Consider the following 18095-nt stretch of genomic DNA (forward strand, 5'->3'; position numbering starts at 1 on the left):
CCAGAAACAACTGGAAAGTTTGGCAGGATCTCCTAAGACAGTCAGGAGATTACAATCAGGCGACCTGCTATTGGAAACAGCGAACAGTAGACATTCAGAGAAACTGCTAAAACTTACAAGTTTTGCTGGAATTCCAGTAAAGGTTTCTCCCCATGCCACCCTAAATACATCTAAGGGTGTTATATCCAGCTGGGATCTATTGAATGTCACGGAGGAGGAGTTAACACAAGAGCTTCAAGATCAAAATGTCACTGCTGTGAAAAGAATTATGGTGAAAAGAGAAAATATACTCACACCTACAAGGAATATTATTCTAACTTTTAACACGCCAAATCTACCACCATCGATAAAAGCAGGCTACCTACTCTGCCGCATTAGACCATATATACCTAACCCATTGAGATGTTTTAAGTGCCAGAAGTATGGCCACTCTCAAACGGCATGCAGAGGAAACCAGGTTTGTCCTAATTGTGGGTCCGCTGACCACACCCAAACTGACTGCTTGGCAAAAGAAATGACTTGTCCCAACTGTAAGGGAAACCATCCTGCCTACTCAAGGACGTGCGATAGATGGAAAACTGAAAAGCAAATCGTTAAATATAAGATTGAAAATAAAGTGAGCTTTCAGGAAGCACGGAAATTAATTGCTCCCAGTATGAATAAACGTACGTACGCCAATATTACGCAAAAATATCAATCAGTAGCCACTCAAACTGATGTTACAGTCCCTTCTACCACCTCAATCTCTGACTGGGCTCGGACTGTTCTCTCTCAGCAACAGTCCAATGTCCCGAAACAGTTGAACCAGGCAAGTAATACTGCACTTACAGTACCAGCTACAACTTCTTCTCCTTCCCCAGTGATTTCTTCTATACCGAATAATCGCAACTCAAATTTAAAAAAGAATATCCAAGAAACGTCTATGGATACTATTGACTCATCCAGACAGGAAGAACCGATCTTAGAAATATATGCGGAAGAAGAAATGGACACCGGTCGACCATTATTCCCAAAAAAAGATAAACCAAGGCCTGAACGTCACAAGACAGTCACATTAAAAAAACAGTCAGAAGCAGCTTCTTCTACTAAACATCAGTAATGCCTTACATTCTACAATGGAATTGTAGAGGATTTCGTAGCAACCTTAACGATATTCAAGTCTTAATTAACCGCTACTCTCCAGTTGGTTTCTGCCTACAGGAAACCTATCTAACTCCGCAAATTTCCACCAACATAAAGAACTATGTAATCTATCGGCACGATCGTAATAATTCAAATACTGCCCGTGGGGGTGTGGCCATCTTAGTCAGCTCAAATATCCCGACCAAGCAAATTTTTTTGCAAACTACAATTGAAGTTGTCGCCGTACGTTTGATAACCCAGATTGCTTTAACACTGGTATCAGTCTATCTCCCACCAAGTCATACCTTCTCTTACCAAGACCTTGAAAACCTGCTAATGCAACTAGAACCCCCTGTCTGTCTCTTGGGTGATTTCAATGGCCACAATCCCTTATGGGGATCGACAAAATTAGATATCCATGGCCGCTTAATTGAAACCTTTCTGGATAAGGAAAACCTTACTGTTCTTAATACTGGTGCACCTACTCACATACAACTACCAACTGGACAAACCTCTGCAATCGATCTATCAATATGTTCCCCGATTCTGTATCCAATTATAGAATGGTCTGTTATAGACGATCCCATGGGCAGCGACCATTTTCCGATTATTTGCGACCTGCTCACTGCACAACCACCATTAATCATACCCTGCAGGAAATGGAAGTTCTCTCAAGCCAACTGGGTCAAATTTCAATCAGTTGTCACCCTGGATGAACAATATATACAAACACAGTCGATAGATGAAGCCACAGAGTATATCACTTCACATATAATATCTGCAGCTAAATGTTCGATTCCATTGTCGAATCCCCAGTCCCGACGGCACCTTAACTATTGGTGGAATCAAGAATGCACAATAGCTAAGAAGTTAAAAAATAAAGCGTGGAATTTATTTCGTAGATCCCCAACCACAGCTAATCTTATCAATTACAAGAAACTAAGAGCAAAAGCACGTCGCACTCAAAGAGAAGCAAAGAAGAATTCTTGGATTCGGTTTGCATCCACCATAAACAGAAACACTAACTCCAGGTTAATATGGAAGAAAATCAGGCAGATTTCTGGAAAATTTCCAACCACCCCTTCACCAATTCTTTCATGGAATGGGCAAGAACTATCTGCTCCTCAAGACATTGCAAATGCCTTGGCTAAAACTTTTGCCGAAGTTTCTGCGGCATCAAATTATTCTCCGGATTTCCAGAAAATAAAGACCCAGACTGAACAACGAGCCATCAACTTTCGAACTTCAGTTTTCTTTCCATATAATCAGCCTCTGCAATATCATGAACTTATACATGTCATTAAAACAACACGCAACAGTGCCGCTGGACCAGATGGAATCTCTTACATTATGTTACAACACCTTGGTGAGAGAAATTTACAAATACTGCTGGTCTATTATAACCGGATATTTATGGAAAACATTTATCCCAGCTCTTGGCATCATGCCACAGTTCTTGCCTTTTTGAAACCCGGTAAAGATCCTACCAGTCCTAACAGTTATAGACCTATTTCTCTATCCAGTTGCCTCGGTAAATTACTTGAAAAAATGATCCATAATCGCCTTGTTTGGATCATCGAAACGCAACAACTAATTAGCAATAATCAGCATGGCTTTCGAAAGAACAGGTCCTCCTTAGATCTCATGATCAAAGCTGAGTTTGCAATTCGTAATGCCTTTGTGAAAAACGAACATCTTGTTATGGTTTCCATAGACATAGAAAAGGCATTTGATACTACCTGGCGTCGTGGCATTCTCAGTGACCTCCATGCTCTAGGTCTACGAGGCAACCTTCCTATATTCATCAGGAACTTTCTCAGGACTCGTTCGTTCCAAGTTCAATACCGCAACTCGCTTTCTATGACATTTTTACAGGAAGAAGGAGTGCCACAAGGGTCCATACTTAGTGCAACCCTGTTTGCCCTAAGAATCGATTCCATCACAAAAGATCTTCCAAATACTGTTGAGACCTACCTTTATGCCGATGATCTCTCTATTTCTTGCCATTCTCTGAATATGAGATCCATTGAACGGCAGCTGCAGATATGTTTAAATAAAATCCAAAGGTGGGCAGAGTTAAATGGCTATCATCTATCACAGCAGAAAACTGTTGCAATCCACTTTTGTAATCAACGGAAAATGCATACAGATCCCGAACTTCAGATGCAAAACTTTACTGTTCCAGTGACTAACAGCATCAAATTCTTGGGCTTAATCCTTGACAGGAAACTGAATTTCCTTGAGCACATTAAATCTGTGCGTATATCCTGCCTCAAAAAGCTGAACATACTAAGAGCTTTATCTGCCTTGTCTTGGGGAGCAGATCGTACATCTTTGTTGCTCTTATATAGAGCATTGATCAGATCCCGATTGGATTATGGTGCTCCTCTTTATGATTCCGCCCGTAAGAGTACATTGAAATGGCTGGATCCTATACAGCATAGCGCATTGCGGATTGCACTTGGTGCTTTCAGGACATCTCCTACTCATAGCTTGTACATTGAAGCTGATGAGCCCCCCCTTCACCTCCGCAGAAAAACGCTGCTTCTAAAGTACGTAGCCCGAATACAAAATTGTGGTCATCATCCTGTTCAGCCATACCTCTTTAATCCACCACTTCAAAACCTCTATAGAAATAAACCCAGTAAAATAAGACCAGCAGGCTTACGCCTCATTGAGTTAATGCAGAGTTGGAATGTTCAGATTTTCAACAGGCAACATTTAATGAATTACTCCCAACCGCCATGGATTCCGCCTCCTCAGTTATATTTCGATACTTATCTTGACAAATGGGGAAAGAATCGTCTACCAACACTCAATATGAAGCAACTCCATGCAAGCCATATTCAGAAATACGTTGATTTTTTGCCCATATATACTGATGGCTCCAAATCACATTCAGCCGTTGGAGCAGCGGCAGTATTTCCCTCTACTATCATCTCAGCTGCCCTTCCACCTGAGTACAGCAGCTTCTCCGCAGAACTTCATGCAATAAAATTAGCTTTAGAAAACCTGAATCTCAACCCATCTGTAAAATATGTTGTATACACAGACTCTCTCAGCTCAATAACTGCAATGCAAAACTCCTCCTACAAGGCTCATCCTGTGTTAAATCAAATCGGAAGACTCCTATTACAAATTGAAGAACGTCATCAATCAGTGACCTTTTGCTGGATCCCAGCACATTCGGGGATAAAGGGTAACGAACTTGCTGATGAAAATGCTAAAAATCCGTCAACCTTTGATTTAACCTCCAGTCCGGTTCCAGCCTCTGACTACTGTCACATCATACGAACAGCAGGTTTCGCGAAGTGGAAAGAGCTATGGCACACACAAAAGAATAATAAACTCTATCAGTTGAAACAGGATCCAAAGCATTGGCGCTCTAGCACCAAAACAGTGCGAAGAGAAGAAGTGGTTCTTGCACGGGCACGTATTGGACACACATATCTGACCCACCTCCATCTGCTCAGAGGCGAAGATCCTCCTCAATGTCCATACTGTTCAGAAAATTTAACAGTAAAACATATTCTGATAGACTGCCCTCAATATCAACAGGACAGAACATCCGTCCTCTGTTCCCTGAGAAATCTACGAGAACCAATGACATTGCAACATATTATTGGAGATGATGCAAACATCAACGAGTTTTTCTCTTATCTGAAAATAATTGGACTTTATGATAAATTCTAAAGTATCTCTGTAAACGCAACCAAGCTGTTATGCCTAAATTATGTTTTTAGCTATGCTTAAATTTTGTGTTTAGCATTTTCATGATGGAAATACAAGGCGCTCTTGTGGCCACACCTAACTTGGATTCTATACAGTTGAGGATCTGATGCCGACATGAGGTAACCGGCCATCTCAAGTTGCGTCGGCTCCTATAAAGTCAGTATTTCAGGCTCAATGTTACCTCTGTACTTTCATTTCTTTAGCACGTGGACTTGAATATTTCCTTTCCACCACGCACACATTTTACTCACACAATACTGAACTATCATTCTCTTCTGCTGATCATCCGGAGTACATGTTTGACTACGAAATATTTGCATATTTTGTACTCAAAATTTCTTGCAATCAGAAGGATATACGACCTTTGGTACGACAGTACATAATATAACAATACATCCTTTGTGATTTGTTTTTTACAGCAAACGTTTCCCAACGTATATAAGCCATAATATTTTTAATACCAACCTGATTTCTTACTCTTTTAGCCAAGCAACGACTTCCTTCAGATGATGATGGAAGCTGCAAAGGAAACCCCACCAGAGGAGGAAGATACGTACACCGAATACGGACACGAAGAGGGGAACGAGGAATTGTTTCGCTATACTCCTCGATACAAAAGTGAGTGGAACTCAATGAAATTGTAATTCTATGGTAACAGTCATTTTGCATATCGCTTAACATTGCATATCACATACGAAACATCAGATTTCGATCTTTAAAAAAAAAAACGAGTGTATATCACAGAGTACACTTTAGTGTTAAGCGGTTGAATTACGTCCTCAAGAAAGGAGGCGTTCTCCCCACCTTTAATAATACAGTGGAGAATTTTTGCACTATATTTTGTAAATGTTATACGGAGCCATACCATGATGATCTCGATAGTCAAACTTCATATTTTGGACACCAATACTGTTTAACGTAAAATTGTGACATCAAGAAAAATATGCACTTCTTAGAATTCTATCAAATTTTTTCTGTAAGACTTTTGTTATAAGACTAGATTGATTATATCACTTAACATCGCAAATTATATTTATCTTAAAAAGAAATATTCCTCTAGTTTCTTTGTAAAAGATGTATAACTGATTTCTTGCAAAATTTTATTGAAATATAGTTTTAGCGCACAACAATAATGTGCGGGCTGAAAAGCCCGAAATAACTCGTTGGAAAATCCTTCCTCTTGAGATCGACGAATTACAGCTTTAATGGAAGACGACTGGTGATGAAACCATTACTAAACGATCCGGAAAATCTCTGAAGCTGACAGCACAAAACAGGAGAGCCCCACAAAGAATCTTCAGCTTCGGGCCCACATTGAAACAATTGGGACACGCGGCAACACCCAGTACAGTGCGCAGGACGCTGCATAATGTGTTACCACGGTCGTGCAGCCGTCCACAAGCAAATGATGACTATGACTAATGACAGACGTCGTCTAGCTTGGTATGAAGTTCACAGTTCTTTGACCATAGACCAATGGAAAGCTGTGCGTTGGAGTGGCGTGTCACGGTACATGATATATCGTTTCCAACAGTCGTACCTGGGTGTGTGGGATGCCTGGAGAAAGTTATCTGTGGAGACTGTATCATCCCGACACTGAAGTTTCCCGGAGGCATCGAAGTGGTCTGGGGCTGTTTTTTATTGTTGGGGTCATTGGTTGTTTTGGACAAAACCATGAATGCTGAGTTCTAGCTATGTGTTCTGGACAGTAGTGCTCACCCACCTTGTGGCTGCCCGTCGGGGAAGGCCCGTACCTGTATGAGAAGGACAACGCTCCGTATCGTACTTCTCTACGTCTTCTCTTTGCACCTCGACATGAGCGTGCAAAATTTGGAATGACCGGCCCAGAATCCTGACCGTCCTACAGAAAACCTCTGGGATGAATTAGATTGTCGAGGGTGTGAGAAGAGACAAAAATCCCCCCCCCCCCAAAATAGCTAAAACTGGTCGCCGTTTTGAAGGCTGAATGTAATGGAAAATATCGGATTACATTTGCAAAAATTGGTAGGGATGCGTTTCACGAATAGTAAAGGCCGTAAGGGAAGCTAACGGTTTCTTGAAAATTCTAAATTCGCTGAGACTGCTTGCTTTTTCACTGTTTCTTACAAGATGGGCGTTTTTAACAACACTTTAAGGCTCTTCAGCATCCCCGTATTTAATAAATACTCGAAGTGCCTTTTATACCAGTTTCAGTGAAGTTATTCTGCTGCTTTATAGTTGAATAGCACTAAGACTGTCTCTTTCTTACAACAGATCTTACGCACGAAGAACTTCTTGCCCAATGCGTCCTATTTTTCGTCGTGGGATACGAAACTACAGCAACCACCTTGTCATTCGTCGCTTACCACTTGGCTTTACATCCTGAGTATCAGGAAGAACTGATAAGAGAAGTGGACAAGACCTATCAGGAATACGTACGTACTCTCTCTCTCTCTCTCTGTCTCGTAAATAAGTGTTTCTCATTTCGGCTTACAAGGCACAAGCCGAAGTTATGATACGATTACTACACGTTCCTCTGCTCAAAACAGCCAAAAAGAGAAATTCTCAAAAGGAACAGGCCTGTACCCTATTTATTATCAATAGTTAGGACTTGTTTCTGAATTATTAGTATACTAACCATCATATTTCTAGCTCTGCCTCTCGACGCTGGCGCATTATGGCCTTAGCTGCCGATGCGCCATTAAAAACCAAACCAAAGCTCCTCGACGTGGGTACCTGTAGGTGGTGAGGGGATCTCCCAGTGATGCTGCTGGTTTTCCAGACTAGCATCACTGGGTTCCAGGGTTACATCGTTGTAATCCGGTGTGTGCAGCCGTGCGCCGCGACCCGTGGAATTCGGAAAGGGGGATCCTGGCGGTTGAGGGGCTCAGCCTTAATACACCACTTTGGCCCCTTCTTCGACAAGACGGATGGTCCCGGACCGGTCCGACTGAGATCAATCGGCGGGTGGTTCTTACTGCTAGGGTTAACTGCATTCCAATAAGTCTCCCTCCCTTTGGTCCTGGGGCCCGGATAAAGGCTTATGGGAAACGTGGGTATGGTGCTCCTAAGCTAACTTGGCGTCCCATTCGTGTATGCAGTACCTGCTAGTTCACGAGTGGGCGTCCCCTCGTAGGGCTCCGTGATGGGTGAGGTACTTAGGGAATCGGAAATTTTTATTTTACTCCTATGAGTATTATAAATTCAAATTCTTCTGGGGCCCCAACAAGGCCCCTACCTAATCGAGATGATGACGCAGAAACACTTCTGCAAAAAGAGCCAGGACTGAGGATACACCACCACCATCTGTGGCACCGCTTTTGCTCAATCTCCATTCCACTGGAGAGCAGTCAATTCGAAAGATGTCACCCTTCTTTATCCAGAAAGGATTAGAAGGGTTGGCAGGGTCACCTAAATCTGCAAAAAGACTGCGTTCTGGCGACTTTTTGGTCGAAGCTTCTACAAAAAAAAACAAGTGGCAAAAATCATTGTCTACATCCATAGGGGGAATACCTATCACCGTAACCCTCCACAAAACTCTGAATTCTTCACGAGGTGTTATATCAGAGTGGGACCTCCTTCATGTCTTCGAAGAATAAATCTGCTCTGAATTTAAAGACCAAGGAGTGACAGCTGTCAAGAGAATATCGATACGAAAGGATGGGAATCTCGTCCCTATCCGAGTTCTTATCCTCACATCAACACCCCACGGCCTCCAAATTTCTTCAAGGCAGGCTATATAAACTGCCCAGTGAGGATTTATATCCCAAACCCACCGAGGTGTTTTAAATGACAAAAATACGGCCACTCACAAACATCTTGTCATGATAACCGTGCCTGTGCTCGATGTGGGGTTAAAGACCACGAGAGCAAGGAATGTTCAGCTTAAAAACCGATCTGTGTCAATTGCCAACGGGAGCACCCCGCCTACTCTAGAGCATGCCAGCGGTGGAAGGATGAAAGAGAAATCCAAAAACTGAAAACAGACCTGAATATCTCCTATCCAGAGGCCAGAAAACCAATAAATAGCGGGAAACCTTCATATGCCCAAAAGGTTTCTGCTAAGTGCAAGATCGGTACACAAACTGAGATGACTATACCACCAAGAGAGTCGTTCACTCCGATTGCACGCTATTTATTGAGTTCACAAAAGCCCACCAAAAAACACAATCGGCTGCCACTCCTATATCCGTACCTCCTAGTGCTCCACCACTACCAATGACAAGTGGTAAAAAAGAGCAAAAACGTTCTGAAGAGTCACCCGTAATACCAGAAACAATGGATGTAGAAAATAAGGAGGTACCGAATGAATCAGTCTTGGAACTCTTTGTGGAGGAAGAAATGAACACGGAACAGCGTCCATTCTTCCCCAAAAAAAGATAAATCCAAGACTGACAAAAGTAAGCCCTCAGCACCTCGGAAGCCGCCTGATGGACCCACCAAGCCAAAATAATGTCTAAATTCCTACAATGGAATTGTCATGGATTCCAGCGAAATACTGATGACATCAAGGCGCTCCTGCAAAAGCATGCGCCAGTTTGCTTTTGCTTGCAGGAGACTTATCTAATGGCAAATGATGAACCCAACATTCGTGGCCCCGGGTGCCAAGCGTATTTCGAGGCCAAGCGATATTCTGGTGATATATAGAGCGCTCTTCTAAAGTGATTGAAGTTATTTCCTTTTAAGTTCCTACGTTTCTAGCAAAAGCCTTTCTTTTATAACTAGTTCTATACTTGAAAACCACAAGTTAGAACACAGAAAGGAAACACACCTTTCTTTTTCCTATATTTCTTGTTTTATTAACCAACTAACACTTCAACCGCTTGGCCTCCGAGCGGCACTGCTCCTGCCTCCCCGTGGCGGGGCCGGTAATCTGGGGGAAAAGTTATCCCCCAGGGCTAAAAGGAGCAACGATGGATAAAAATGAATATCCACCTCTAGAGCCTTCACACTCAAGGCTAGACAAACCTAATGATGAAGACGTGAACCAAGCAAAAAGGCTCCGAAGAGAAGTTCAGTGCAATGAAATGCCAAACTTTCTGGTGATACACTCTCTCTCCAACCAACCTGTAGGCAAATTATCACCATTCGTCATCCAAAGATTTCTGGAATCGATTGCTGGAACTCCAAAAATGGTTAAACGACTGCAATCTGGAGACCTATTAATTGAAACAGCCAACTCCAAACATTCCGAGTGGCTGCTCAAAACAACGACATTCGGTGGCCTGCCAGTATCTATTACTCCGCACAACACCTTAAATTCCTCGAAAGGCGTTATAACCGAATGGGACCTACTTACAATATCAGAAGAGGAATTAGTTAAAGAACTGAGTAATCAAAAAGTAACCAACGCCAAACGCATAATGACCAAAAAAGATGGAAATCTCGTCCCAACTAGGTCAATCATTTTAACCTTCAGTACCCCAGATTTGCCATCCTCAGTAAAAGCTGGCTATTTAAACTGCCGAATTCGGGCTTATATTCCTAACCCGATTCGTTGTTTTAAATGCCAAAAATATGGACATTCCCAACAAGCATGCAGAGGAGAAGCTATTTGTCCTATTTGTGGTTCCAAGGAACATACACAAGCGGACTGTTCAGCATCAAGTCCCATTTGCCCTAACTGCAAAGAAAGTCACCCAGCATTTTCAAAATCCTGTGAAATGTGGAAAACAGGGAAGAAAATTCAAAAATATAAAATTGAACACAAAGTCACATACCCTGAGGCACGCAGACAGGTTATGTTGACCATGCCCAGTCGTTCATATGCGTCTCACACTCGAAGCTTTATTTCAACAGCAGTACAAACAGATGTATCAATACCCCCCAGCACATCTATGGCTAATTGGGTTAAAAATACACTATCTAATTCAGGAAAAGACACACATCAAACTAAAACCAGTGAATCGACCAACACTCCAATCAGCATCCCAACTGATACTCGGACAGTCTCGCATGATAAAGAAAAATTAAAAACTACCAAAGACAACAAGAAACCTGAATCATCCACCAATAGTATGGAAGTAGATGTACACTCAGATCTTGAGGAACCCATACTAGAACTTCATGCAAATGACACTATGGATACTGGGCGCCCCAGCTTCCCAAAAAAAGACCGGAAAAAGTGCTCAAACAAAAAACAGTCTGATGAATCATCCTCAACTAAACCTAAATGAACCACAATATCTTACAATGGAATTGCAGAGGTTTTCGTTGCAACACTGACGATATTCAATACTTAATTAACCGATATTCTCCAGCTGCCTTCTGTCTACAGGAAACTTACCTGACCTCACAAATTTCTCCTTCGATAAAGAACTATTGCCTTTATCGAAGAGATCGAAATACCGCTAATGCTGCCCATGGTGGGGTAGCAATCCTAGTAAACTCGAAGATCCCAACTAGTCATATCCCAATCCAAACTGAAATAGAAGCTGTTGCTGTTCGCATAACTCTCCATAGTGCAATAACACTTATCTCAATCTACCTACCACCAAACCGTTCTTACTCTTTAAGAGATCTTGAAGACCTGTTTATACAGATACCTCCACCTCTCTGTATATTAGGGGACTTTAACGGGCACCACCCATTATGGGGTTCTCCCAAATTGGATAGACGTGGCCGACTAATTGAAAGCTTTTTAGAGGCACTAAATTTCAGTATACTCAATACTGGTGCACCGACACACGTACAGCTCCCAGCAGGACACACATCAGCAATAGACCTCACAATTTGTTCACCAGTACTAGTCCCAACCATAGAGTGGAATGTAATAAATGATCCCATGGGCAGTGACCACTTTCCAATAGTATGCAACTTTCTGATAGCAAAGACTCCTTCAATTCAACCGTGCAGAAAGTGGAAATTTGTCCGAGCAGACTGGGCAAAATTTCAATCGTCAATCGACCTTGATGAGGAAAAAATCCGCCTCCAACATATTGATGATGCCACAGATTACATCACGTCGCATCTTCTAAATGTGGCTAAAAATACAATACCACTATCAAATCCCCCGGGCCGAAAACATCATAATTACTGGTGGAATGACAAATGCACCACAGCAAAGAGAGCAAAAAATAAAGCTTGGAATTTGTTTCGGCAATGTCCGAGCACAGTCAATCTTATTAACTATAAGAAATTAAGGGCAAAAGCACGCTTCATACAAAAGCAAGCAAAGAAAGAATCCTGGATCCGTTTTGCCTCTAGTTTTCACAGAAATACTGATTCCAAAATAATATGGAAAAAAATTAGACAGCTGTCTGGTAAGTTTCCTACCATACCTTCTCCAATCCTCTCTTGGAATGGGAAAGATCTCTCTAATCCAGTAGATATAGCTAATGCTTTGGGAAATACTTTTGCCGAAATTTCAGCAGCAACAGCCTATCCTACCTCATTCCAAAGAATTAAAAACACTGACGAAAAGCATGCTATTCATTTTCAAACTGCCCGTCTTCTCCCATATAACAAACCTCTGCAATATTCTGAACTTTTACATGTCATTAAAACTGCCCGCAATGGTGCTGCCGGGCCAGATGGGATTTATTATGTCATGCTACAACATCTTGATGACAAAGCTTTGCGCTGCCTCCTGGTCTTTTACAATCGCATATTTTTAGAAAATGTTTTTCCAGCTTCTTGGCATCACTGTACAGTTTTGGCATTCCTGAAACCTGGAAAAGATCCATCCAACCCGAATAGCTATAGACCCATATCTCTCTCAAGCTGCCTCAGCAAAATTCTTGAGAAAATTATCCACAGAAGACTCGTCTGGATCATAGAGTCGGAACAGCTAATGAGCCATAGTCAATATGGCTTTCGTCAAAACAGGTCATGCCTAGATCTTATGGTCAAGGCTGAATTTGACGTCCGTAATGCTTTTGTCAAACGTGAACATCTAGTAATGGTTTCAATAGACATAGAGAAGGCTTTTGATACCACTTGGCGGTATGGTATACTTAGTGATCTTTACCTTCTAGGACTACGAGGCAACCTCCCTATATTTATTGAGAACTTCTTACATACTAGATCATTTCAAGTTCGATACCAACATGCCCTTTCCACAACTTTCATCCAGGAAGAAGGTGTTCCACAGGGATCAGTACTGAGTGCCACTCTTTTTGCTCTGAGAATAGATTCTATCACTAAGCAGCTTCCAAATACAGTTGAGACTTACCTTTATGCAGATGACCTTTCCATCTCCTGTCATTCTCAAAACATGAGGTCTGTTGAAAGACAGCTTCAGATATCACTTAATAAAATTCAACAATGGGCAAGCCTCAACGGCTATCGGCTCTCGCAGCAGAAAACAGTTGCCATCCACTTCTGTAGACAACGCAAACTCCATCCAGATCCTGAACTTCAAATTTCTAACATCGTTGTCCCAGTCACCAGCAACATCAGATTTCTTGGATTAATCCTTGACAACAAGTTAAATTTCCTAGACCATATTAAAAATGTACGGACGTCATGTCTAAAAAAGTTAAACATACTCAGAGCTTTATCTGCCCAAACATGGGGTGCAGATCGTACCTCGCTTCTTCGTTTATACAGGGCATTAATCAGATCCCGTCTCGATTATGGTGCTCCTGTCTATGATTCTGCCAGAAAGAGTGTATTACGCTGGCTTGATCCAATTCAGCACAGTGCTTTGAGAATTGCAATTGGTGCATTCAGAACGTCGCCAGCACATAGTCTCTACATTGATGCTCACGAGCCCCCACTAGCTTTACGCAGGAAAACACTGTTACTCAAATATGCTGTAAAGATACAAAGTTGTGCCTCTCATCCCGTTCAGTCATACCTTTTCAACCCACCATTTGAAATCTTATACAGAAACAAACCTAGCATAGTAAAGCCAGCTGGTCTTCGCCTTCTTGAATTGGAGCAAGTTTGGAATATTTCCGTCCATTCCGTACAACAAGTAGCCACATGTACTCAGCCACCATGGACTCCTCCTCCTCTTCCAACCTGTGACACTTACCTCTGTCAATGGAGAAAGAATACTTTGCAAGCATCAAATGTCAAACAAATTCATGCAGTTCACACTCAAAGATATACTGACTTCTCCCCAATCTATACAGATGGCTCTAAATCTAATTCAAATGTTGGAGCAGCTGCAGTGTTTCCGAATACAACTGTATCAGTTTCCCTTCCATCAGAATTTAGTATATTTTCTGCTGAATTATATGCAATCAAACTAGCTTTAGAAAATCTCTGTTCAGACAGTTCCTTCAAATCAGTTATTTACACTGATTCCCTCAGCTCAATCATGTCGTTATGTAATTCCTCAGATGAAGTCCACCCTATTCTTAATGAAATCAGAAGCTTATTACTGAAAATTAAAAAACGCAACCAACTGGTCACTTTTTGCTGGATTCCATCCCATTCTGGTATTTTAGGCAATGAACTGGCCGATAAAGCTGCAAAAAATCCAACTACTTTTGATTTAACCAATATCCCTGTTCCAGCATCAGATTATGCACTAACAGTTCATGCTGCTTGCATATCACAATGGACAGCACTCTGGCACTCTCAGACTAATAATAAACTCTTTCAGTTTAAACATGATCCAAAAATCTGGCAGTCCAGTATCCGTACATCGAGACAAGAAGAAGTAGTCCTTTCAAGGGCAAGAATAGGACATACCCATCTGACCCACCTTCATTTACTCACAGGAGATGATCCACCACAATGTACACATTGTTCTAATAATTTGACAGTAAAACATATTCTTATTGGCTGCCCCTATTATAAACAAGCCAGAACTTCATCCTTGATCTCACTGGTTAATCTCCATAAACCAATAACTCTTGAAAATCTCATTGGTGATAAGGCAAATATTTCTGAATTTTTTGACTTTCTCAGGCAAACTGGGCTTTTCAATTATTTCTGATTTCAGATTTTCTTTTGATTTAGGGAAAACTCATGTTTTAATAAAATAAGTGAATAGGCACATTATAGCCTTAGCAGCTTATGTGCCATTAAGCCTCCAGAACAACAACAACAACAACCAACATTCGTAACATCACAATTTTTCGTAAGGATAGAATTGCGGATGGTCCTGCTCATGGAGGAGTGGCTATCGTTGTACGCAGCCGGACCCCTGTTCAGGCCTTGCTGCTTACAACCAGCATAGAGACTGTTGCAATTCACCTTTCAGGGGGATTTTTATTACCGTCTGCCCTATTTATTTGCCACCTGAGACTAACATCTCCCAGAAAGACCTTAATGATCTTGTAACGCAGTTGTCTCCCCTTTCTTACTTCTTGGAGATTTTAATGGACATAACACTCTGTGGGGTAGTGCTAGCTTCAATAGAAGGGGACGAGTCATAGAGCGTATACTAGATGACAATAACCTTTCCCTTCTAAATATTGCAACAAACACCTTCTTCCATATGCCTACCCGTACGTTTTCTGCCATTGATCTCTCTATCTGCTCCCCTTCTCTACTCCCTTCACTCACTTGGGAAGTGGATGAGAACCCATACGGAAGTGATCACTTCCCTGTGATAACCTCGTTACACAGTGGGAGACCGTGTATTCCTTTCAGGTTACCATGGTGGAAGACTGATCAGGCTGACTGGACTGCCTTCCAACATCAAGCAAATTTTGACCTCACTACCGTCGGTCAGGAGCCTATCAATGATGCAGTAACGTACATCACAGAAAATATCGGCCAAGCAGCTATCCCAAAAACATCTGCCCGGTTTCCACCATTTCCCAAACCATGGTGGAATGCACAGCAGCAAAAAAAGGTCAAAACAAAGCGTGAGGGATATTTCTCCGATATCCTGCTACTGTTAATCTAATAGCCTTTAAACGTGCGCAAGCCAAAGCACGCTGCATTCGCGATCAGAGTCAAAGGGAATCATGGATCCGTTTTACATCATTTATTAACCAGTCTACCAACACTAAGGTAGTCTGGGATAAAATCCGAAAAATGTAGGGAAAATATACATCCCACCCTTCATCGATCCTAGACTATAATGGATGTACTATTGCAGAGCCCACTGCAATAGCCAATGCTCTTGGGGAAACATTTTCGAACATCTCTGGGATATCATTCTATTCCGCAGAGTTCTTGTCCTGAAACATAAAAAAAAAAAGATGCACTAAATTTCACACCGAAAGGTCTTTTTCCCTACAACGTGCCTTTCACTCTGCAGGAACTAAAAAGAGCTCTCTATCATTCCAAGGCAAGTGCTGTTGGACCAGATGGCATCCATTATGAAATGCTCAAACATCTCTCACCAACATCTATGGGTGGCCTGCTTGTTCTGTATAACAGAATCTATATAAAAGAGCAATTTCCGGATTCCTGGCGCATGGCATTTGTGCTTGCCTTTGCGAAGCCAGGAAAGGATCATAAACTCCCTACTAATTACCCACCTATAGCTCTGACGAGCTGTCTATGCAAAATCCTGGAGAGAATGGTTAATTTTTGGTTAATGTGGTATTTAGAATCAAACGATCTTCTATCCAACATCCAGTGCGGCTTCCGAAAAAACAGATCAACTCATGATCACTTAATTAGACTGGAAACATCAATTCCGGATGCTTTCCTAAAACCCGAACACTTGGTGTCAGTGTTCTTTGATATGGAGAAGGCGTATGGCACAACTTTGAGATTTGGTATCTTAAAAGATTTGCATAGCCTTGGTCTTAGAGGGCATCTCCCCATTTTTATTAAAAACTTTTTAGCCAATCGATCTTTCCAAGTTCGTGTGGGATCCTCACTCTCCCGCTCCTTTAGCCAAGAGGAGGGAGTACCACAAGGATCAGTATTAAGTGTCACGCTTTTCGCCATCAAAGTAAATTTTATCATAGAACAGCTTCCTCCAACTGTAAACAGTGCCCTCTATGTTGATGTCTTTAGCATATTTTTCAGTCATGCAACATGAGGGTTATTGAAAGACAACTGCAACAAGCCATCTATCGCCTTAATTGCTGGGCACTTGCTAATGGCTTCAGGTTCTCGCTGGAAAAGACAGTTTGTGTACACTTTTGTCGTAAGCGTAATCTTCATCCTGAACCTGAATTAAGGCTCGGATAAAATGCTATTCCAGTAGTGTCAGAAACCACTGGAATAGCATTCCAGTAGTGTTCTAGCAGGCTGCTTATTATAGTTAACAAATTTCCTCTTACATTAAAATAATTCCTTAAAATAGCAATGAGCGCTGGAATTGAGACATTGTTAGGATGCGGAGATATCCAAAAAAATAATATCAATTTGTTTTTTTCTCATTGAGTGCTTTCTGCACGCGAAAAAGGGTTTCCAGTAAGTTTGTTATTGTTGATCTCCCCGAAATGACTGAGTGCAAATGTGGTGGTCTATGGCTGAAGCAGTGTTGATTGATGGTAGGAAGCAGTGCTTTTTCGAATACCTTCTGTAGGATGCAACTAACAGAAATTGGTCTGTAATCCTTAGCTAATTTTGGGTGTTTAATCTTTGGTATTGGGGTTACAATGTAATTTTTTCAAGCTTGCGTGAAGCTCCTGACCCGACGATTTCCTGATAGATGTGCAGTAATAGATCTGTTATAAATGGGCTACTTATTTTAAGGATGAACATTGGAAATTTGTCTGGTCCAACAGTGGCCTTATTGGGCAGATCGTTGATTTCTTTCATTACGCTCTCTTTGGTGATTTGTATTTCACTCAAAGGAGGTCTTGTTGGTTCCTCTCTTGCCGAATAGTTTCGCTTGTATGAACCTTTCTATTGCTAGTAATTCTTTTTGCTCGTTTTAGTGGCCCCGGGTGCCAAGCGTTTCCGTGGCCAAGCGATTCTTGTGCGATTAAAGAGCGTTTTTTGGTAAGCGACTAGGTTCTCTTTTGTTTTCTCCCTTACTTATTAAACCTTTTTGTTAAGTAGCTTCATTTTCTTAAAAACACTTAAGAAGTGAGCCCAGAAGAAGGAAAGTACCTTTTTCTTTAATTTAGTACTTATACTAACTAAACTAACCTCTACGCTTGGCCACAAGCGGCACTGCTCCTGCCTCCCCGTGGCGGGGCCGGTAACCTGGGTGGTAAAGGTAAACCCCCAGGGCCAAAAGGAGCTAATATGGATACAAATAGTTATCCACCTTTAGAGCCATTGAGCTCAAGACAAGAAACTTCTGAAATTGACCGTGACTGTGTTCACCCAAAAAGGCTTCGAAGGGAAGCAAAATGTCAAAATGATATCCCGAACTTCTTGGTGGTACATTCGTTATCTGCCCAACCTGTAGGCAAGTTATCACCATTCTTGATACAAAAGTGTCT

General features: G+C 41.7%; 1 protein-coding gene across 1 annotated transcript in view; it reads left to right on the forward strand.

Annotated features, from left to right (window-relative positions):
- The window catches only part of LOC150085913 (uncharacterized), a 137052-nt gene that overhangs the window by 17577 nt on the left and 101380 nt on the right, over nucleotides 1-18095 (forward strand). Inside the window, exons 9-10 of the mRNA XM_090374739.1 lie at nucleotides 5340-5472; nucleotides 7108-7268. Coding sequence (XP_090230865.1) covers nucleotides 5340-5472; nucleotides 7108-7268 — 294 coding nt within the window. The remainder of the gene's footprint in view (nucleotides 1-5339; nucleotides 5473-7107; nucleotides 7269-18095) is intronic.

The sequence above is a fragment of the Mastigoproctus giganteus genome, chromosome 5 (genome assembly GCF_048544385.1).
Source record: "Mastigoproctus giganteus isolate SK-2022 chromosome 5, ASM4854438v1, whole genome shotgun sequence".
NCBI lineage: Eukaryota > Metazoa > Arthropoda > Arachnida > Uropygi > Thelyphonidae > Mastigoproctus > Mastigoproctus giganteus.